Source organism: Panicum hallii, chromosome 6, assembly GCF_002211085.1.
Source record: "Panicum hallii strain FIL2 chromosome 6, PHallii_v3.1, whole genome shotgun sequence".
Lineage (NCBI taxonomy): Eukaryota > Viridiplantae > Streptophyta > Magnoliopsida > Poales > Poaceae > Panicum > Panicum hallii.
The window spans coordinates 42,375,133-42,397,598 of NC_038047.1; the positions used below are offsets into that span (position 1 = coordinate 42,375,133).

The 22,466-nt window shown below is 44.1% G+C and overlaps 3 protein-coding genes across 3 annotated transcripts; 1 reads left to right on the top strand and 2 right to left on the bottom strand.

Moving 5' to 3' along the window:
• LOC112898349 (translation initiation factor IF-2-like) lies at positions 1–5,459 on the bottom strand. The gene is made up of 3 exons (XM_025966683.1): positions 5,389–5,459; positions 2,422–2,962; positions 1–470 (listed from the first exon to the last, which is right to left on the bottom strand). Exons 1-3 carry the CDS (start codon positions 5,457–5,459, stop codon positions 375–377), a joined length of 708 nt encoding a protein of 235 aa, XP_025822468.1. The 3' UTR covers positions 1–374.
• Positions 5,460–6,361: 902 nt separating this feature from the next.
• Positions 6,362–13,221, top strand: LOC112897870 (isoamylase 1, chloroplastic). The gene is made up of 18 exons (XM_025966258.1): positions 6,362–6,736; positions 6,892–7,077; positions 7,172–7,264; positions 7,551–7,703; positions 8,045–8,121; positions 8,374–8,515; positions 8,609–8,716; positions 8,841–8,926; positions 9,206–9,277; positions 9,353–9,479; positions 9,711–9,797; positions 10,567–10,659; positions 11,089–11,247; positions 11,608–11,691; positions 12,143–12,223; positions 12,308–12,390; positions 12,511–12,628; positions 12,745–13,221. The coding sequence occupies exons 1-18, from the start codon at positions 6,362–6,364 to the stop codon at positions 13,000–13,002; spliced, it is 2,382 nt and encodes a 793-aa protein (XP_025822043.1). The 3' UTR covers positions 13,003–13,221.
• Positions 13,222–17,361: 4,140 nt separating this feature from the next.
• On the bottom strand, positions 17,362–21,303 carry LOC112897428 (disease resistance protein RGA2-like). Its single transcript, XM_025965719.1, has 3 exons — positions 19,909–21,303; positions 19,373–19,434; positions 17,362–19,114 (listed from the first exon to the last, which is right to left on the bottom strand). The coding sequence occupies exons 1-3, from the start codon at positions 21,277–21,279 to the stop codon at positions 17,461–17,463; spliced, it is 3,087 nt and encodes a 1,028-aa protein (XP_025821504.1). The 5' UTR covers positions 21,280–21,303; the 3' UTR covers positions 17,362–17,460.
• Positions 21,304–22,466: the final 1,163 nt, after the last annotated feature.

Here is a 22,466-nt window from a genome sequence, read left to right on the forward strand (position 1 = left end):
TCGTTCCACTTCCATTCAGATCCTGCACGGCCGCGCTGCAAGCATGCCTCGTTTCAGATTTGCAGCTGGATCGCAGTGACATCAATCTGGACGAGCCGATAAATCTGAACTTGGAATACTGAATCTGAATCCTTGACTCCTTGTTAGTTTGTCACATTGTAGTTTGCAGATGGACAATGGTGGCGGCCGCCGGTGACGACGAGCCGGAAGGGAAGGGCCTCCGCCATTGCGACCCAGGTCACATGCTGGCATGGCGCATAGCTACAGGTGGATCAAGGGAGTCCATGACTGCCGCCGGCCCGCCGCCGTAGCCGTAATGCTTTATTCCGGTTTGGGGACGGCGACTCGTCGTCTCGGTGCCCGCCACGGTGTGGTCATGGTCGGAGGGGAAGGGGGTGCCGACGAGAGGTGGTCCCTGCGCGTGGTGCGGCGTACTGGCGGTGTAGGAGAGGACGTCCCGTCATCCCTGGCTGCAAAAACCAGTTCAGGGGGTTATACGAAAAAACGTGGATGCGTATTTTATAAAAGAACCTCTAATTCGGATTGCGATTAAGGCGCGTGATCCATTTCAGGGGGTTATATGAAAACTCCAGGATAAGTAATTTTCATAAAAACCCCTAACTTGGATATTCTTTTACATATAAACCCCCTGTTCCGCTGTTCGGTTCCATGAGAATTCTTCCGTGGCGGACTTGAAGGAGAGGCGGCTGGCACGCGGCGACGGCGGAGGGCGGAGGCGAAAGGGGAACCGGGGAAGGCCGGAGCATCTGAAGACTCGGAGGTGAAGCTGATGGACGATGAGATGGCCGCCGCTCCCTCCGGATCTCGCGGGTGCTCCGCTCGCGCGTGACGCCATGATCCATGGCGCCTTCCTGCTCGGGGCGTCCGAGGATTGCGAGACCCGGTGGTTGGTTTTGGTTTCTGCTAGGAAATGGCCGATGGGTTGCTGGGAAGGGGATTGCTGCCGCACTTGCCGGATCAATTGATTTTCGCCTTCCTTGTTGCTGTATGCGTCGAGTTCCTCTGCCATGTTGGGTTTTAGTGCCAATTGCAGGCTAGGATCTTGCTGCTGCCTGACAGAGAACACAAAGGGACTTTCTGGCATGCTGCATAAGGAGTCATTCCCCGATCCTTTCCAACATGGATGGATAGAAAAATACCTTCTTTAGAGAATACAGTGGAATCGTAGACATTGCCAATTCAGAAGAAGGATGCACCTTTGATGATTCAGGGATAACAATGATTTCAAATGATACATCCTGGAAACGATAGTCGGTGGTTGTTGAACTGGCTGCATCTTATTTATTTATTTATTTGAGGAAAACTATGGCATCTGATAGCCTGAACTTTATTGCAATTGAGAAGACAGAAATTTACAAAGATTACAAAGAGCTCTTATCAAAAGCAAGGAAGAGCATCTGATTTATGATTTAAGAGTGTGTTCTGATCTGGAGATAGGAACTGTTTCAGGTTACCACATTGCATAATGGACCATTGATTAGTTTGGGAACAGGAATGGCCGAATAAGAGAGCTTTTATTCCTTTAGTGGAGGTGGACTATACTTGTTGATCCATTTCTTTGACTGAACTGCAAATGGCCTGAAGTTCAGAAGCTGAAACCTTTGTGTTCTCCTCTCATCTAGTATTAATTGAAATGGTAGGGAGGCTAACTATTTTTTTGTTCAGCATTCTTCTAGGACGATGTTGTTATTTCTTTTGGTAGCTGCATGGACCTGAAAAACTACTGAAATGTTTGCTAAGTTTTTGACATTCTATCTGTAAATTAGCTATCAGATTGACTATGAGTATACATACAGGCTGAGTGTTGGCTTTTGTATGGACAGACTACTTCATGGCGCCTTACTGATAGAGGTAGTACAAGGGAGCCGGAATTGGGATCCTGTCCAATTGAGATGTGCACCCACAACTTCACCACCACGCCAAAGGTTGCACCTTGCGCACGATGAGAATGAAAAATAAAGTACCCAGGTTAATCTATGAGAATAAATTTGATTATCACATTACCATATTATTTTTTTAAAATAAAGTAAAAACATCCTGCCGCTACACTGACAAGAGTGTATATAGCCAAACTACAAGTTTAATTTCCTAGCAGTAAACAAAGTTCATGCCTTGACCATCCTTTGTAAACAAGATGGCATGCTTCTGCCCTTCTTTTTCTTTTACATTTTGTTGTTATTCTACCATTATAAACCAGTTAGCAGCCGTTTGGTCGATATTGAAGTGCTTGGCATTGAATTGGATCCAATACCAAATCAGCCTAGAATTGAAATAGATTCAATACCAAAATTATTGTTTGGATGTAGATAAAATTGCTAGATGGAATTCAACTATAGGCAAATACCAATTCATGTGTGGACGTGCATAATGTGAATTTGGAAATCGACCCATCTTCATCACCTCAACACTGCTCGGTCGGAGGAAGCGCGCACGGGGTCTTGGAGGCGCGGCAGAGGCGGACAGAGCACCGCGGGGGGCTTCCAGGCACGGCGGAGGGAGCGACGACGCGAGGTCCTCGAGGAGGCAGGGCGCGGCGGCGGACGGAGCGTCGCGGGGGACGTCGAGGCGCGGGGTGCGGCGGCGGGGCGTGCCGGCGGACGGAGCGTCGCGGGGGGCTTCGAGGCACGGGGCGCCGCGGCGGCCGGACCGGCGCAGGGGGCTTCGACCAGCGCGGGGGGCTTCGAGGCGCGGCAGAGGGAGCAGCACGGGGTCTTCGAGGCACGGCAGAGGGAGGAGCGCGGGGGCTTCGAAACGCGGCGGAGGGAGGGGAGCGGCGCGGTGAGCAGCGGGGGCTTCGACGCGCCGGCGGAGGAGGCGGAGGGGCGCGACGGGGTAGAGGTGAGCGAATGCAATGGAATACAGAGGTGTAGGGGGTTTGAACTGTGGGAGGAGGTACAACAGCACGCTGAATATCACTCGGTATAGAATTGAAGGAAGTTTTCTAATAGCAATTTCACAAACATTCAAACAGTTAATATTAGGTACCTTAGAGAAACTGCTTCCTTCCTATAGGCACTACAATAGCAAAAGCAAAATAACATATCTAATCCCAATCAAGTTAGATTGCTATCGTTTTTCTGGCAAACCAAAGGTAGATAAACTAGACAGCATATCTTGCTAAATCCGGTGCCAAATTAGAATAATAGAAGGCCAGGCACACAAGCTACTAAAAGGCAGAAACAGAACACATGATAGATAAAGCCATGACCAATGCGTGTGATAGTATAAATGTGGTTAGATTAGAGTCCACATGCAGTTGCAGATAAAGCCATGAAAAGAAAATCTTTATGAGCGACCATTGTGTGAAAGCATGATAAGGGACTTGAGGAAAAAAAAACTTAAAAGAAATGAAAGCTTTTCAGTTCAGTGTGTGTGGAGTCCAGTAGTAGGCAGGAGGCAAGCCATCTGGTGATCCGAAAGGGGCCAAAAAAAAAAAAGACTGGGCATGCATTTGTGCCTAGTGTAAACATCACTGTCCCATTTGCAGCCTTGGTCAGACATTCCTAAATCTCCTGATCGCAGCGTGCGTACCTACACGTTTGCAGATGAGGAGAGGGTTTCAAGCCGGTTCCCCACTAAATTTGGTGAATTGGCTACTGACTACTGATAGTGAGCATGTAGGAGGGTAACTCTATAATATCGGAAGTGGTTTCTTACTCGTACGTGTTCCTTTGCAGGGATTGCATACTAGAAAACCTAGTATTTTTAGATGAAAGTGGCTACCCATCATCCGGGTGATTTCTTTATTTGTAATCAGTCACCTTTTAGCCCACTGGCATAATGACATATCATAGATAAAGATAAAAGAAAAACTGAGTGATACGGATACTATTTTTAACCAGAAAAGCAATAAACATCGACTAGAATAAAATTGAGTGATATACTACAAATATCACCCAAAAGGTCTGATTAGTTGTTAGGGCCGGCTCTAAGAGGGAGGGCATGCAGTGGGACCGTCCGGGGGCCATGGACCTGGGATCCTAAGACCGTATAGGTCATTAATACATATAATTTTCTATTTAGCATAATAAGTTTTCGAAAACCCATGACAAACTAGCCCATGACTCCATAAGACCATGATGTACAGCCGTAGGGAAGTCTTCCATCCTGTAACCTATCCATCGATGTTTCGCATTTCGTTTTCGTTTGATCGTTTCTTGCTGCCGCCGCGACCCTAGCACCCTACCCATGCGCTCGCGCTATTATGGTAGTCATAATGGTTATTGTTTTTAGTTTTTTATTACACTTTTTTATTACACTATTATTATATTTTATATGCTATATATATTGCAAAGTAATTTTTATTATTCGTACTGTATACTAGTACTATAATTTTGATATTAAAAATTAGTTCAACGGGTTCTTATCTTCTTACGGGCCCTTAAAATTATAGAGTTGATCCTGTTTGCTGTGCTATTTAGATCCAACGTAGAAAAGGGGACATCTCTTCTCCCATGTCTCTACCTCTATGCAGTGCAGTGCTCTAAAGTACATTCCCCCATTTGTGTTTCCAGAGCAATCCATGTGTTATGTACAACATTCTTGTTTCCGTAATGTAATTGATGAAAAAAAAGCACTAAATGGAATAGGAAAAATTGAATGATAAGAGATACTGAAAATCTAAATTTAATTCAAAATCTACAAATCAAGATCAGGTTTGCAAAAATTTTTGTAAACCTGCAAAAGTTGAATTAATGAGGAATGAATTCACAAATCTGAGTAGGAAAGAATAAGAGGCTGAATAGCTAATGACTAAACAAGTAACAGAACATAACGGCAGCTGCTTTACGAATCTTGAAGAAATCTAAGCCGTAGGAATCCGACACATAGATAAACACCCGATAGACATATAGAAATTTCGTTTTAGATTGGCATCTGCGGCGAAGAACATACTACGCGATGAATTGAAGTTCAGGTTTTCGGACGAGGCCCAGATCGAAGGGCAAACCGATCTCGGCCCATTATGCCTGGTCCAAAGAACGATTAGGCCCATTTACGCATCCGGCGTCGCGCGCGTCGTCCGGCAGGCGGCGGGTTTCCTGACATGAACAAACGGCCCATGCTCGCGTTCACCGTCCAATTCCTGGCTGGTGGGCGGTGGCCTCGCGCGCGCCCTTCGCGGCTTCGCCGCCGGTGCGGCCGGCAACGGCGAGGAGCTAGCTAGCGTGCACCACCCCGTTGCTGCCGTCACCGAAAAGCTGGCGTGCCCGCCGTGCTCTCGCGCTGCCGGCTCGCCGGACCTGTAGTAATAATAGTGGAAACAAAGTCCGGCCGGCCTCGCTCTGATGCACAGCGTGGTGGACCTTTGTCCTATCCATCGCCCTCTGCTTTCGGTGGACGTACGTACTCACCGCCCGCGCTACGTACATTTGCATCTCGTCATCACGCCTTTTTTTCTTCTTCTTTCTGGTGCTCTGCTGCACCAAACGCAGCAGCATGACGTGCCTTCGTGTTATGCTAGATTCCAACGGTACTAACTGAACGCCAACACACAGTGACTTGCACGCCATCAACAAAAAGAAAAGGTTACAGGAGCTTTTAGATCATCCACCCATGTACTACCATGCCCGTGCAACAAACTTGTGCTATCGTCTCCGATGCTCCTTTTTTTTTGGGGGGGGGGACACCATTTTATTATCTTCATTGCTTCTCGTGCTTGTGTTTATCTCCACTGCTCATTTTCCTTTAACAAAAAAAGATAAAAAGAGAGGCTTTTAGCCCACCCAACCATATACATACTACCATGCCCGTGCAACAAAATTTATGTTATTATCTGCATTGCTACCTTTTTTTAGAAAAACAAATCACCATTTTGTGTAGTTACATATAAAGGTTTGTGTACACTGTGTTGCAGTAAAATAGATTTTTCTTCCGCAGAAAAGGATTATTCTTCCGGTTTTTTCTTTTAAAAAAACAGTTTTTTTGCGGAATTTTAAAAAACAGATAAAACACGTGAAAAGCGCCAAATATCTTGTTTGCCAGGAAGCGGCCCCACGAAAAGCCCATGTACGCGGGGGCCCACCTTCACCGCTGGACGACGCGCGGCGCGGGTCGGGTGCGGACGGGGAGGGAGCCGGGCCAGACGGAGACGGAGACGCCTCCGGCTGCAAAGTGCAAGCGCACCCAGGCCAGCCCCACCTGTCAGCGAGCGCGCGCGCGACGTGACCCCCTCGCCCACACCACCCCACCGCGCACGCACGGCACGGCGCCTCACGCGGCCCCCGCACGGGAGCCGAGGACGAGCGCGAGCCCCTCCCCTCCCTCCCTTACAAATCACTCCGCCCAGTCACTCACTCCTCCCATTCCGACTTGATCGGCGAGGAGAAATTCGGAGCTCGGTATGGCGCAGCTCCCCTTCGTCTCCGCCGCGCGCCCGCTGCTCGCCGCGCCCGCGGGGCGGGGGCCGTGGCAGCGGCAGTGGCGCGGCGGGGCGCCGGGGCGGGCCAATGCGGCGGGGGGCGCGGGAGCGCGGGTCCGTGCAGCCGCCGCGCGGCGCGCGGCTCCCGCGGCGGTGGAGGCGGTGGCCGACGAGGAGGACGAGGAGGAGGTGGTGGAGGAGGAGAGGTACGCGCTGGGCGGCGCGTGCAGGGTGCTCGCGGGAATGCCCGCGCCGCTGGGGGCCACCGCGCTCGACGGCGGGGTCAACTTCGCCGTCTACTCCAGCGGCGCTTCCGCTGCGTCGCTGTGCCTCTTCACCCCCGGCGATCTCGAGGCGGTGAGCTTGCCACTCCGCGCCGAGTAGAATTTTGCGATGCGTGGCTACGATCCTTCTGTGTCAGTTCGTTTGTTGTGAAGCTGTGTGGAAATTTATTCCGCTGCGTCACTCGCTCGGATGTTGAAATCGAGTTTTGCGTCGCTGGAATGATGCAGGATACGGTGACTGAGGAGGTCCCCCTTGATCCCCTGTTCAATCGGACGGGGAACGTGTGGCACGTGTTCATTGAAGGGAAGCAGGTGCACGACATGCTCTACGGCTACAGGTTTGATGGCGTGTTTGCCCCTGAGCGCGGACAGTACTATGATGTTTCCAATGTCGTGGTGGATCCGTATGCTAAGGTGACGAGTTAGCTTAGCTTTGGTATGCATGTGAGTTGCGATACACTCATAAATTGATTTGTAGGTGCTTGCTCACTTTTTTTTTTTTCTCCAGGCCGTGGTAAGCCGAGGTAAATATGGTGCACCAGCTCCTGATGGTGATTGCTGGCCTCAAATGGCTGGCATGGTCCCTCTTCCATATAGTACGGTATGCTGGAATTACTGTATGTTGGGATCTTTCCACATTAGTTTCCTTGTCTCCCGTTTTTACTCCATCACAATCATAATTAATACATAGGAATATACTTGGTTGTTGATTGTGAAAAGCCCGACTAACTGACTGCAAGCACTATAACTGTCTATTGTATGTTAGGATTATTGATTGTATTATTTTATTTCATGTTGCAAGTAGAAATGAGGTGTAATTACATTTACTGCATCTAAATGTTGTCTTTTTTTGTTTCATTTCACAAGATAAATGTTTGCATTTGCAGTTTGATTGGCAAGGCGACCTACCCCTGAAGTATCATCAAAAGGACGTTGTTATCTATGAAATGCATTTGCGTGGATTCACAAAGCATGATTCAAGCAAGACAAAACACCCAGGAACTTACATTGGTGCTGTGTCGAAGCTTGACTATCTAAAGGTAGGGTTGCTAACAGACTAGCTGTATGCTTGATAAAGTGTTTGCATAATATTTGTTTAGATTTTGCATTTTAGTCAAGTAACACCACTTTATGCCTATTTGTTCACCATAGGCATAACCATGTATTTTCATTTTCAAAGACCAATACTGTTTACTGTGACAATCTTTACATTTGCTGTATATACAATTATAGATTACTGAACTGATATAGTATCTGTATTACATAAACATTTTGCTCAGTAAATCGTTGAACTTGGTATTGGCCATTTTAGACCTTTTGCCCCTTTTGGTATGTGTTTATGACTTAGCTCTTAGTTTGACCTTGGAAAAATCGTCTGCAGGAACTTGGAGTCAACTGTGTAGAGTTAATGCCCTGTCACGAGTTCAATGAGCTGGAGTACTTCAGCTCCTCTTCCAAGTATGTGGACTTGAATCCAGTCTATAGATGCTATAAGTTTTATTGGACTTGATACAAATTTTGTGCTTGCAGAATTGATAGCCTTCTTAGTTCCATCCCGCATGCCATCTCTTCCCCACCCCCACCCCACCCCCTCCTAATTGTGCCTTACTCTTCTACTTTTAGCATTATCACAGATGGCTTATATTCTCACTCAGAAACATAACCAAGTTTGTCACCTTATTTCGTAGTAACTGCTCATCATTGTGCCAGGATGAACTTCTGGGGATATTCTACAATAAATTTTTTCTCACCAATGGCAAGATATTCGTCCGGTGGCACAAGCAACTATGGACGCGATGCCATAAATGAGTTTAAATTTTTTGTAAGAGAGGCACACAAACGGGGAATTGAGGTAACCAAGCTGATTTGAGTTAGGCTTAATGCTTACCTAGTAGAAGCTTCCTTTGTTCATATCATTTTTGACACAAAGATATGTCACTTTTAGGTGATCATGGATGTTGTCTTCAATCATACAGCCGAGGGTAATGAGAAAGGCCCAATATTATCCTTTAGGGGGATAGATAATAGTACGTACTACATGCTTGCACCTAAGGTGAGATACATTGCTCATCATGCACTTGTTCTTTCCTGGTTCATACAGTATAATTTTATCATGTAATTCGTTCATAGATTCATGTCCGTGCAACTAACAATTTTAAGGGCACTTATTTGTGCAGGGGGAGTTTTATAACTATTCTGGCTGTGGAAATACCTTCAATTGTAATCATCCAGTAGTCCGTGAATTTATCGTGGATTGCTTGAGGTACAAATATGTATATAACTTTAATTGTTCTGCTTGTCATTCTATTGGAAGATGCATGTTTTTGAGGGATAATTAGCAATGCTGATGCTTTTGTGCCTGAATATATAAGTATTTTGAATTTCTTAATATTCTGATAAAATATGAAACATATTGTATCATTTCACTGTTTTCTTGTGTATGAATAAATAAATTGTCAATTTGAAGAGATACGTGGTCACTGCATGTCGGTGTTTAAGTTAAATACTTGTTAATTTATGCACTATGAGTTTGATGTTGCAGATACTGGGTAACAGAAATGCATGTTGATGGTTTTCGTTTTGACCTTGCGTCTATAATGACCAGAGCATGCAGGTAAAATGCTCTTCAGATTTTGATTGTATATTTCCTTTCAAGAAATTTATTAGAGTTAAACTTCTCTTTTACCAGCCTATGGGATCCAGTTAATGTGTATGGAGGACCAATGGAAGGTAACATGATTACAACAGGGACACCTCTTGCTACCCCACCACTTGTTGACATGATTAGCAATGACCCGATTCTTGGAGGTGTCAAGGTAGCTGTTATATTTTAATGTGTTATCTATCTACACTCACTACAATTAGAATCCATTTCGCTGTTTTAAAGATGGGTACATTATTATGTAACAAAATGAAGTTAGCTTCCGCTTGAAACTGACTGGCTGATAAATATACAGAGTAGTATATAATAGTTGACAACCTTGACATATTATTGTTTCCTTGGGTGTTCGGTGTTCCCCTCACTACTTCCTCAATTGTAATTATAGCTCATTGCTGAAGCATGGGATGCAGGAGGCCTCTATCAAGTAGGTCAATTTCCTCACTGGAACATTTGGTCAGAGTGGAATGGGAAGGTAAGAACTGTAATACTTTCAGCGGCTTAAAAGTATGTTAGTTACTTGCTAAACAAGAAATGGTGTCTTGTCAAATACTGAAATAGGTTTAAACTGAGACATTTAAATAAAGAAACTGAGACATTTAAATAAAGAAGTGCTTCTATGCTGCCCCACCAAACATTGCAGGGATCTAAAAGCACATAAATGTTAGTTTCGTTAGAGGGAAATTTGTAATTTAGGATGATAATTGGATACAGTATGGATGCAACCAAAACCCACGTTCAGCCCCAAGTAGTAAAACATACTTTAAGGGCCTGCTGAGCTCCAGCTTCAGTTTTTAAGCTCCTGAAGAAGCCCTAAACCCATAGTTGATTATACTCTAGAGAAGCTGGCTCCTAAGAGGCTGAGCCTTAAACACTTAGGAATTCAGAGCCTAAAGTGTTAGACCATTTTTACCTGGCTCTGCATGAGAAGTCCAGCTGACCAAAAAAAAAGGACCATTCAACATTTGTTTGACAAAATTTCGTAGGAAAAGAGTGTTAAATGTAAAGAAAGATAACACTAAATGATTACTGAAATGCATGTTACAGACAAAAGCCTTACTGACAATATTATTAAGTGTGCATTTGTTTTTTATCAGGGCATGATGCTGATGAATTTTTGAGAATGTTCATGTGATCTTTTGGCTTTTGCATTCATCTTCAGCTAATCCAACATCTGCTGAATTTCTCACTCTTTCTCTATAGTTATTTCACCAAAGTACTGACTTGTGTTGTTATTTTCTCAGTATCGTGATACCGTGCGTCAGTTCATCAAAGGCACAGATGGATTTGCTGGTGCTTTTGCTGAATGTCTATGTGGAAGTCCACAATTATACCAGGTATGTAGCATGAGTACCCATCAGTGAGAACAGTGCTACATGGCCTGAACAGAATATTTTGAAAATTCTGGGTGGTGAAACAGGTATACATAAGTAACAAAATATGACAATAGTATATATTTCAGCCTTGAAGCATTACAGAAGTTCCACATTCCTTGCATTAGTATATCCTTTAAGATCCAACCTGCAAGTGATGATGCCGTGCCTTTCTTTGGGTGACTGTTGGACCTTTGCAAGCCAAGCCATATATTTATTTTTTCCTGGATGAGAAGAAGTCACATTGAATGATGTAATACTAGCTTCATGTATACTTGAGGGAAACATTAATTGTAAAGTTCTGAATACTTTGCTTTGTTACAAGAAATAGGTGGCACAGAGTTTGTGTACAAGTAATAGTGAAATTCACAAGAGCTTGCTTTTTATTATCAGGCTGGCGGGAGGAAGCCTTGGCACAGTGTCAACTTTGTATGTGCCCATGATGGGTTTACACTAGCTGATTTGGTGACATACAATAACAAGTACAACTTGTCAAATGGTGAGGACAACAGAGATGGGGAAAATCATAATCTTAGCTGGAACTGTGGGGAGGTAATTCTGAAATCTCATGCTTCTGTGTCTCTTGTAACTTGTTGTCTAGTCAAATTTCTGGCAAATGACCTTGCGATGGTTTTCTCCATGGCTAAGCTATCAGTATCATAATGGTTTCCTACCAAATGTTATGGTTTGTAGAGACAATTCACCTTGTATACTGCATAAGCAGTAAATATGTTTAAGCTAGGCTGCTCATAAAATCATTAGAATTTGATGAACTCCTCTACCTTAGTGCATAGTTAGAGACCTATGCTATGCAAATTATTTCAAACAATGTATTTCACTTCCAGCTAGTATACAGAATCGTCTCTTTATAGTGCATGACACATTTTCAATTTCATCATTTGAACAACGCAGGAAGGAGAATTTGCAAGCCTGTCAGTCAGGAGACTGAGGAAGAGGCAAATGCGCAATTTCTTTGTTTGCCTTATGGTTTCTCAAGTAAGAATTATTGTCTGATCTTTAAGCGCTCTATGGCTTGTGTTTGCAAGTGCCTATTATTCAGTGTAAAACTTGAGATTGCATTTGCAATCAGTGGTTTACCAGAAAGTGTGTCAACGGTTCAATCCTTGTGGTGCTTAGCCAACTAATAAGGGTTACTAAGTTATGTGACTGATTACCATAAAAGTTGTGTTTTTCAGAAGAATATGCCCTTCTGTATCGAGCATCCAATCAGATATCTTCATACACAGGAAAATTAAGTTAAACATAAAGATATGATAATGTTGGATCAGTAAATAATTGGTCATCATCTACATCATTTGTCTGACTGAGTTTCAGTTTTTATTTGTACATGCTAATCTAGGAGTAAAGTTGAAGTGGTGACATTTTTGAATTTTTGAATCCTCATTTTGGCTTCCTTCTAAATTGTTTTCATTTTTCAATTTTTTAGGGAGTTCCAATGTTCTACATGGGCGATGAATATGGTCATACGAAGGGAGGGAACAACAATACATACTGCCATGACCATTATGTTAGTGCAATGAGATCATATATTATTCTACTCAATTTCCTTGACATTCTTGCAATTCTCCATCTTGTTATTGTTGTTATGTAGGTCAATTATTTCCGTTGGGATAAGAAGGAAGAACAATCCTCTGACTTGTACAGATTCTGCCGCCTCATGACCAAATTCCGCAGGTTAATACTTTCCACTGAATGGTCTGTGTGGAAATAATGATAATGCCTCTTTCTGATTATTTTTTTGAGATTCTTTACCAACTCGTATTGCCTATGCATTTCTCTTGATGTGCACTACAGGGAATGTGAATCTCTTGGACTTGAGGACTTCCCAACTTCAGAACAGTTGCATTGGCACGGTCATCAGCCTGGAAAGCCTGACTGGTCGGAGGGGAGCCGATTCGTTGCCTTCTCCATGGTACAGATATAACGCACCACGCATCACCACATTTATTTCAAATTCTACCATCAAGTAGATCAAATAGATGTTTTCAAAATGCAACGGATGATCTCCTCATGTATCTCTCACCGCAGAAGGATGAAACCAAAGGTGAGATCTACGTGGCCTTCAACACCAGCCACCTGCCGGTGGTCGTGGGACTTCCGCCACGCCCAGGCTTCCGATGGGAGCCGGTGGTGGACACAGGCAAGGCGGCACCGTATGACTTCCTCACCGATGACCTGCCAGACCGCGCTCTCACCGTCAACCAGTTCTCCCATTTCCTCAACTCCAACCTCTACCCTATGCTCAGCTACTCATCCATCATCCTTGTCTTGCGCCCAGATGTTTGAGAGAAGCTTGGTGCAGTAAAGAGTATATAGGGTATAGTTCTCTAGAATGCCATGGTAAATGTTGGGTTTTGCTGTTGGTGGTAGTTTATTATGCGTTTGTAAAGCTGGTGGTTCTCAGATATGTTCGTCAGACTTGAGCAAGGAAAGCAGTGCCCGGTAATTAAATAATGGTGAATGTACAGGGTATGCTGCCCCGAGGAAACGACTCCTCTGGCTCTTGCTCTTGCTCTTTTTACACCCGATCACACGTGAATCCTCGGATCGTCATAGCACCTTGTGCCCGCACGGCTAGGGAGTCTCCAAGCCTCACGCGGGGCGGAAAAATCTATGTTCGTGCCATAGTGTTAATTATAATTTTGATGCATACCATTACTTTTGTATATCACTACTGTACATATAAAATTTGTTTTGGTCATACCACATTAGTCAAAATATATTATATTAATAAAAAAGTGTTAAAAGAACCTACCACGTTCGCTGATAGCGTCTAGAAATTCCTAAGAATTTACAACGTTGGATTAAAGCTAAAGCTATAACAAAGGTACAGAGTCTTCACAATATAAGAATCTATATTTCCATCTATATCTTGGCTTACAACATATAATGAAATATTCCATATTCCATGACCTATACATAATTTGGAAAGAACCATTCGTCTGCTTTGCAATATGGTAGTCTTAAGTCTTAACCATCACTCGATTGGTTTTATTATCTCAATAGAGTGTTAAAAGAAGCCATCATATTCGCCGATAGGGTCTAAAAATTCCCACGTTAATCTAAAAAATAGAAGAATTTACACCGTTGGATTTAATAAAAATCTAACGGTCTAAACTAACCAGAAGAAGAGTTCATAACGAATTCAATGAAGATGCAACGTTCTAAACTACCCAAAAGAGTTTGTATCCAATTAAATCTAAAGCTATAACAGAGCCTGTAGCAAATACAGAATCCGCATGACATAAAAACCTATATTTCCATCTATATCTTGGCTTACAACATGTATCGAAATATTCCATATTCCACGACCCATACATAATTCGGAAAGAACCATCTATCTACTTTGCAATATGGTATTCCTAAGTCTTAACCATCACTCGATTGTTTTTCTTATCTCATCATCAGTCGAACTTTTGTACGTCGATAGCTTGCCCTTAGGCACCAATTAGCAGGAGGTCGATAGTTTTGGCGTATCAGCGCGACGATTGCGGCTGCCATGGAGACGAGCGTGACGAGCTCCTCGGCACGGTGCTTCAGGAAGAGCAGGGGTTGGTTGGGCTCGTGGAGCCAGGTAGTCGATAAGATACGTAGGTAAATGCAATGACTCGATGTGCATGAGTGGATAGGATGAGATGACGTAGGTTTTTCGATTGTTTCAGCTATGTAGTTTTCACTCGATTTGTTTTGCCGACTCTTGCTCTTAAAATCGAGTGGGTTTAGTGTTCCCTTCACTCAATATTCCATCGCTGAACGCTGCTACATGCAATAATCTTAATTGGTAAGAAATTTGATTGAGACAAGAAAACAAAAGCACTCGATTGTTGTGTAGTAAGTCCCTTGCGATGACCAACAATCAGAGTAAGTCTCCTAACAGTCTCTTAACAAGGTCCGAATATATTTGTCTAGACAGGTGTTCTGCCATGGCCAGTTGTATGTGGGATTATCAAAGGTGACAAACGCAATGGGATTGAAGGTGCTAATCGATGATCTAGAATGTCCAAAAAATAAGGCTAAAAACATTGTCTACAAAAAAAGATCTTCTAATCAGTAGTAGATGCATGCTCTGCATATTTAAATAACTATCTTCTAATCAGTAATAGATGCATGCTCTGCATATTTAAATAACTGCACGGCATAATCCTCCCATGAAATATCATCTCAAACATAATCATCTTCGTCAACGAGAATATATAATCAGACATTGCTACAAAAATATATCAGCAAGGTATCATAATAGTGGATATATACTATAAAACAAATAAAGCTTACGTATCAGACTTAACATAGTAGTACATTAAAATATACAATGAAAATTTAAGACATATGGCTCATGTTAAGCAATCATTTAAAAAAATAAAAAATGCTCTACGGCAAACCAACAAAAATCTTGCCTACAATCACAATAAATATGCTGCTCCTCCCTAAGATATTTTACAAATAACATTAACTTAAAGATGCCAAAAAACAGAAGCAGCTTGTGCCAGTCTCAGGATGGCGCTTGCGGGGTTGCGCGTCCTGGCTTGGGCACAAGCTAGGGGCAGCGGCGGCGGGACATTAGCAAAAGCGCCTCATCTGGGACCACCGGATTTTGGTGCAGCTAGGGGTGCGGGAGGGAGGGAGCAGTGGTGAAACAACATCAGCGTCCGAGCAGACGACCAACAACGGCGGAGGCAGCACAACAGCTGCTCAGGGACAGGCAAAGCAGAGCCGCATCTGGGCAGGTGTGGGTCAGCGTAGGGAAAGGATAAAAAAGGAGTAAGGTTGAACGGATAAGGAAGGTAGAAAAAAAGGAGAAGAGAAAAGGAAGGTAGGAAAAATGAGAAAACGAGAGGAAAAAGAAAAGGATAAAATAAAAATTATTAATTTAATCTATAAGTATATTCATTATTATGTTATTTTATATGAAATCATATTATAAGTTGTAGGAAAATATAAAATTCATCTGTATAATGAGTCATATAGTTAGGGGCACATTGGACATTTGACATATTCCATGTATTAAAAAAATAGGAAAAGCGGTTCTACTAAATATTTTTTAAAATGACTCTAGCTCTATTAGAGAAGCCGCTCCATCAGAGAAGTCACAGTCGAAACTGTTTCAGCCACAACTGGAACTCTGCCAAAGTAATTCTAAGTCGATAGCCTATGATACATTAAATAATTTCAACGGCCGGTACCACAGCTCATCTTCGCTTAAAGAAAAAATAGCAAGCTCTGAGGTGCAATATAAACAAAGCAACTAAGTCGAACTAAACAGAGAACTTCTCCATTACATGCATCCTACGCGAAACGCTATATATATGTATGTATGCAAGTTTTGCATCAATAGGTGAAAATAAGTAAACATAATATAATATCTTTTGACCGAAGTCAGCAGGAGGCCCTAACCCATTTTTAAATATAACTTTTAATTTAATCTATAATCTTTTTAGTTCGTTCCTATAATGAGTCAGATCTAAGATCGGCCGGATATTACTCGGGTGCTCTAACAACTAGAGTAGATATTTTTTTCGCTAAATAATAATTAAAATATTGTAAGGCACAAATCAAAGTGCAACATCTAAGTTACAAGTTGTTGGCTTTGACAACATCACTAACACATACATTTAAATATATTTAATAACTATATATGAAAACTTTGTACAATACAAACCTGTATTCAAGTTGACCCCATATTACAATTAACCATCAAACTTAGATATTACGTGCTAATATGCGTCCATATTTAAGGTGACCCAATATTAAATTGAATCATCATATTTAGATTTTGCAAGTTAAAAGTATTAAACTATGAAAACATGATATAGAACGAAACAACTTGAAAATCGATGATTGATATGAACCCCTGCACATAGAAAGTTGCAGGTAATATTTAATGAGAGCGAATGAGAGGTAAATAAAATACCAAATACATCTCTTCTATTTAGATTAAAAAAATAAAAAAGAACTAGCTACCCGTATTATTAGCGCGGGCCACCTTGCTAGTATGATAGAAGCAATGGTAAATATTGACAGTTGAAACCGTAATTGATGCAGTGATGCCAACCTAATTTGTCCAATCTTCTTGTTGGAAAGAATGCACATGCTGACATGCATATGGATCAATATGTTTAACAATAACTCATCAGGTGGTCGCAAACGTTGCTGCAATTGCCAATGCCATGGTTTAAATCCTGATGTGAAACGAAATTAGGAGGTCGAGGCAATCCCAGCAGCCGTCGTTGTGTGGTGCGAGGAGCTGGTATCCTTGTAACCTCCTTCGAAATGGAATTCTTTGTCTGGACGATGGAGAAGCAAAATGAATTTTCTGCTCCTCTCTTGGAACGTAGTCGTCTTTCGCGAGCGTGTCTCGGCACGTTTTTCGCTAAGATCTTGTTCGATTAATCCCCTCCACAAGAGGATTGGAATGATTTTCCCAACCTGTCTAATCCCTTTCGATTCCCTTGCGACCGAATAAGGTCTAAGAGGGAGTGGATTATCCTCAGTCCTCACCAACGAGAACACAAACAGGAAGGGGTGAGGACGAATTCTTAAGACGGTGGGGGCGGTGGAACACCCGATCTTTAATAGATTGAATGTGTGCAAAAGGCTGAGAAAATACATATCTGAATTACATGAATGATTTTGACATTTACCACAGTCGATAAGGATTTGGAAGAAAATGAATCAAAAGAGTCAAAAAAAAAAACTAGTTTGGCTGTCTCCTCTCTACTGGCACATGTATCTACTGAAATTACGGTGCTAATTAAAAGGCATGCCCTTGTACATTATCCCCGATAGGTGAGGCATGTATCTATCCTTTTTTATTGGTTTTGTTGATTTAATTGATCGACGCGGAATAGAAGCGACCAAGTCAAGATACTCCCCACCTTGTCCGCAACGTTTCTGCAGGTCGGGGCAGCCCCCTATTGTCAGGGTCTTCAGGGTTGGGACCCGCTGGAGCAGACCCTCCGGGAATTTCTGAATCTTTGGGCATTCTCTGATCGTCAGTGCCTCAAGGGATGTGAGGCCATCCATCCCATCAGGCAGCGGTCGTAGCTGATGGCAGCCCAGCACACAGAGCTCCTTCAGCTTCGCAAGATTTCCAAGGTCTGGAGGCAGCGCCACCATACTTGTGCAGCGTGAAATGTCTAGCTGCTCGAGGGATGCGGGCAACATGGGGATCCTCGTCAAGCTGTCACAAGACACTATCGATAGCCTTTCGAGCTGGAGCAGGGGAAGGGTTTCCTCGGATGATGAGCCCTCCAAGACCTCCTGCCCTAGGTTGGTGCAGTGCGAAATGTGCAGAGATCGAAGGCGAGCGAAGCACCGGAGCTCCACCAGTGGCCAGCGGACAATGTTGGAGCAGTTTGATATAACCAATTCTTCTACAGCAGTAAAACAGTCGAGATGTGCTGGCAAACTGAATGTTGATACGAAGCCATAGTCACCTTTCACCTCCAAACTTCGAAGGGCCTCCAAAGGTCTTGGGCTTTGGCTTTGCTGGTCCTGATCTGGGGGGAACACCACCATGTTTGCCAGCAAACCAACTTTCAAGCTAGCAAGCGATGGCCAAGAGTACAAAGGCATGCTCATAGAAACTAGCTGATCTTCAGTGTAACTGATGCATACTAGATGTGTGAGAACTGGGCTCTCCGGGAGAGTTGAAAGCTTATAGCAGTCGTAGATTATGAGCTCTTCAAGCTGGAGAAAAACAATGGAGCCATTCAGCTCCCCTGAACTGTTTCCTGCCCATCTCTCTAGCTCTGGTAAATACGATAACTCCATCCTCTTTAACTTCGGAAAAATGAGCAAAGAGTTACTGCATCCTTCAGCTTCGACATCGATGCCATGGCATATCGTGGTCAGGCTGACCATGTTGGATAAAGACAAATGTTCAAGGGAAGATGACAACCATACTATCGGTAGATCCTTGCATCTTGGGCAGTTGGAAACAATAAGTTCTCTCAAGTACTGAAACATTTGAGGGTCTCTCATCCACTGTGATATTTCATGGCCACCATAGCCATAAATTTCTAAAATTTTGAGACCGCCATAAGGTAAAAGAGATTCCAGTACTTCTACCTCACTGTTGACCTCACCTATTTTAGGAATATCACTTACTTTGCGGCCCCAATACAACGAGAGTTCACTTAGATTCTGTTTCTCATGGAGGTTGGCCTTCGACCCACTCTTCACTTTACTCAGATTGTACAGTTCCAACCTGTTGCTAAGCTGTCGCATGTCTTGGAGCTCCTCAATCCCACAACCATCTTCAGTGTCCACAACAAAGGTTGTCAGTGTGCGAAGGTTGTGCAGTAAGCTAAGTTTCGAAGGCATTCGTACCAAACTACCACATTCCAGAAGATTAATATGTCTGAGCTTCTTCATACTTGTCATACCTTCAGGTAAATACGTAGCATGGAGCATGAAGAAGGGAAACACTGGAGATAGATCAACTGCACCCCTTGTATTGATCATGAGTTACATACTTATACATGCTCTGGGTCATGGCTGGAGCGAGTCAGGCGGTAGCGAACGCTAAGCGAGCGGACGACGTGCGCGCGGCTGCGCGTGATCTGCGGAGAGCGCGTCTCACGGGCGTGCGAGGGCGCAGGGTGCGCGCAGCTGTGCCGTTGTGGAGCGCGGCCGTTGCGCCGAGAAGGAAGCCAGCCGTTCAACAGAGCAGTAATTTAGCTTCAGTGACTCCAAGTGATAGAGCGTGCATACTGAACTTGGCAGTCTAAAAATGCGGGACCAAGAAAGATCAAGATACCGTAAACGTACTGTATTAGTGAAGTTGGTAGGGATAATTGAAGGATCATAGCAGTAACAACACAGCGCTCTTAACGACCCCAGCTTTGACTCCATCAAGTCCTGGTATGACATTGATGGCATCAACAGAGTTCTGAAAGGTATTGCGCCTTTGATGAATAATAATCCCCTGGTTTCTCTTGAGTACTGAAAGATGTTGCTGCTCTCGTTTGCAACATCTTTTGCTAGGTCATGCATTTTACACCCATCTGACTCTTGTTTCAAGCCATGCCAATAACGGGACGCCTTCACTATTTTCACATGCTGAAGAAAGGACCTCCAGACCAAATAATCGAAGATGAATTCACCTTTCTGCTCCAAATCATCCGTCCCATCCTCCTGAATGAATCCGTTTGCTGTCCACAGTTGGATCAATGTTTCCTTATCCATCTCATGGTCCTTGGGGAACACCGCACAGAAAGCGAAGCACTGCTTCATTTCAGAGGTCAGCTGCTTGTAGCTCAACTTGAGTATGGATATGATTTCATCTTTGCCACTATTGGTATGGCCCAAGTTGGTGTCCGCAATGGTCTCCCAGTCTCGAGCCTGCTGCTTTGAGCTCATCAAGCCACCCATTATCTTCAGAGCAAGAGGAAGTCCCTTGCATTTGTCGACGATACGTCTACCAGCTGCAGCTAACTCGGCTTGTTCTTGCACGCCCTTGCTGAAAGCTTTCATTGAGAATAGTTCCCACGAATCGTCCTCGCTCAGACATGACAGCTCGTAGGGTGGAAGGGTGCCCATTATGCAGGCCACCTTTTGGCTTCTGCTGGTGACAAGTATGATGCTTCCCGACCCACCGATCGAAGAACACAGCAGTGGCTTCAGGTCTTCCTCCCACTTCGGCTGCTCTTCGTTCCACACATCATCAAGGATCAGCAGGTACCTCCTCCGACCAATTTCTTGCTGCAGACGTCCCTGCAATAGCTCGAAGGTGTCGGGCAGATCGCACCTCCCTTCCGTGGCCAACTCGATGATGGATTTCACGATGGGGCAGGCGTCAAGGTTCGCCTGCGACACGCAGTGCCACATCCTCAGCTCAAAGTGCTTCTGAACCCTGAGGTCGTTGTACACCATCTTGGCAAGCGTCGTCTTCCCCAGACCCCCCATCCCGACGATGGGCAGCACCTGCACCGCGTGCTCGCGCCGTTGGCGGAGCAGCATCTCGACCACCACCTCCCTGTCGCCCTCCCTCCCGACGATCTCCGCCGAGTCGTCCAGCGCTGAGTGCGTCTGCCGGAACGCAACCTGCTGGGGCTCCTTGCGCTCCACCAACCCGAACGTGTTCATCTCCTTGACAAGACCGTTGATCCTGCCCAGCACGCCCCTGAGCTCCCAGCTCGCTCTGAGGCGGAACCAGAGAGGGCTGCCCAGGACGTTGAGGTAGCCGATTACCTTGCGGGAGGTGGAGTTGCTGCCGGCGCCGGCCTGGGCCTCCCGGCGGAGCGCCTCGTACTCGAAGCCGTCGAGGACGTCCTCCGCCTTGCCGGCGGCGGCCCGGAGGTCCTCCATCCACCACTTGATGGCGGGCTTGGTCTCGTTCTGCGCCTCCGCGTCGACCAGCAGTGACTGCACCGCCAGCAGCTGGCGCTCCAGCTTGCCGCGCTCGCCGTCGACGCCCCACATGCGCGTGACGCCCTCGACGACGGCGTCGGCAGCCTTGCCGGCCACCCTGCCCACCAGGGGCAGGAGCAGCGACCCGGCCATGCTAGCCAGCTTGCTCCTACTCCTGTCTTGCTCGCAGACAGTCCTGCAGTGCGCGTGCATAAGAGCGACGAGGAACTACTCGAGTCCTGTGTTATATGCGCGTTTTATTCACCGCCGCAAATGAGGATTTTGCCGAGTGCCGAGTGTCCAAAGAGTGTAAAATATCGGTCACTCGGCAAAGAGGATCTTTGCCGAGTGCAGAAGAAAACACACGGTAAATTCATCCTTTGCCGAGTGTCTGGCACTCGGCAAAATAAAACACTGGGCAAAGAAATTTTTGCCGAGTGTCGAGCACTCGGCAAAGGTTGACACTCGGCAAACGCGCGCCAGGACGTAAAGGTAGTTAACAGCGTGAGTCTTTACCGAGTACCTAAGCCAAGACACTCGGCAAAGATGCATTTTGCCGAGTGCCAAGGCAAGACAGTCGGCAAAATATACATAATTTTTTTCTTTATTTTATCTAAATTTTTTTCTATTGCCATCCTACATTCTCCTCAACAAAATATGTAATTTAGGTTCATTTATCGAAGTGTTTGCTATATTTTAACAATTTATTTCATTTTATTAAATTTCTTGAAAAATTCAAATTTGAACTGCGTGGTCATTCGAATAGTGGAAAAAACGAATGAAAAATTGTTATTCATGTTAATGAGTATGCTTTGAGGCCTTATCGAAGAAAGGACCAGAAATTTCAAACCTATTATTCACGAAACATGGCGACTAAATTGTGTTCAAGTCGTGTTTAAATTGTATAAAAGGCAAATTTGGTCGGAAAATTATAAAACTTATCGAGATGTCATGTTATTATGTTAGGACACTTTGATAAAATTTGTATAAGATTTCGTAAAAATTTGACATCTACGATGCTTAACACCTAATCGGGTTTCACATAAAATCATACATCTCTTTGGAGAACTTTCAATTTGTAAGCATCATATATTTTAACTTTCACGAAACCTCGTCAGATTTTTATCACAGCTTTCCCATATGATATCATTACATCTCGACAAGTTTCATAATTTTCGGACCATATTTGCTTTTTATATATTTTAAAAATAACTGGATAAGAAGTTCGTCGTCATGTTTCGTGGACAACAAGTTTAAAATTTCTGATTTTTTTCTCGATAAGGTCTCATCGCATCCTTCAATAACGTGAATATCATTTTTTCATTCATTGTTTTCCATTATTCGTGTGACTTGTAGTTCAAATTTCAATAAGCACAGGAAATTCAATAAATTGATAAAAA

What these genes read in the sequence shown, in the direction of transcription:
- LOC112898349 (XM_025966683.1), bottom strand. Translation starts at nt 5,459, where the DNA reads ATGCTGCTGCGTTTGGTGCAGCAGAGCACCAGAAAGAAGAAGAAAAAA. An exon ending in CGTGATGACGAGATGCAAAT is followed by an intron (nt 2,963 to 5,388) that starts GTACGTAGCGCG and finishes AATTGCTATTAG; the next exon opens with AAAACTTCCTTCAATTCTAT. An exon ending in TCCGACCGAGCAGTGTTGAG is followed by an intron (nt 471 to 2,421) that starts GTGATGAAGATG and finishes TGGTTTTTGCAG; the next exon opens with CCAGGGATGACGGGACGTCC.
- LOC112897870 (XM_025966258.1), top strand. Translation starts at nt 6,362, where the DNA reads ATGGCGCAGCTCCCCTTCGTCTCCGCCGCGCGCCCGCTGCTCGCCGCG. An exon ending in CGAAGCTTGACTATCTAAAG is followed by an intron (nt 7,704 to 8,044) that starts GTAGGGTTGCTA and finishes AATCGTCTGCAG; the next exon opens with GAACTTGGAGTCAACTGTGT. An exon ending in CACACAAACGGGGAATTGAG is followed by an intron (nt 8,516 to 8,608) that starts GTAACCAAGCTG and finishes TGTCACTTTTAG; the next exon opens with GTGATCATGGATGTTGTCTT.
- LOC112897428 (XM_025965719.1), bottom strand. Translation starts at nt 21,279, where the DNA reads ATGCACGCGCACTGCAGGACTGTCTGCGAGCAAGACAGGAGTAGGAGC. An exon ending in GTGCGGTGTTCCCCAAGGAC is followed by an intron (nt 19,435 to 19,908) that starts CATGAGATGGAT and finishes TTTAGACTGCCA; the next exon opens with AGTTCAGTATGCACGCTCTA. An exon ending in AATTACTGCTCTGTTGAACG is followed by an intron (nt 19,115 to 19,372) that starts GCTGGCTTCCTT and finishes GCTCCATGCTAC; the next exon opens with GTATTTACCTGAAGGTATGA.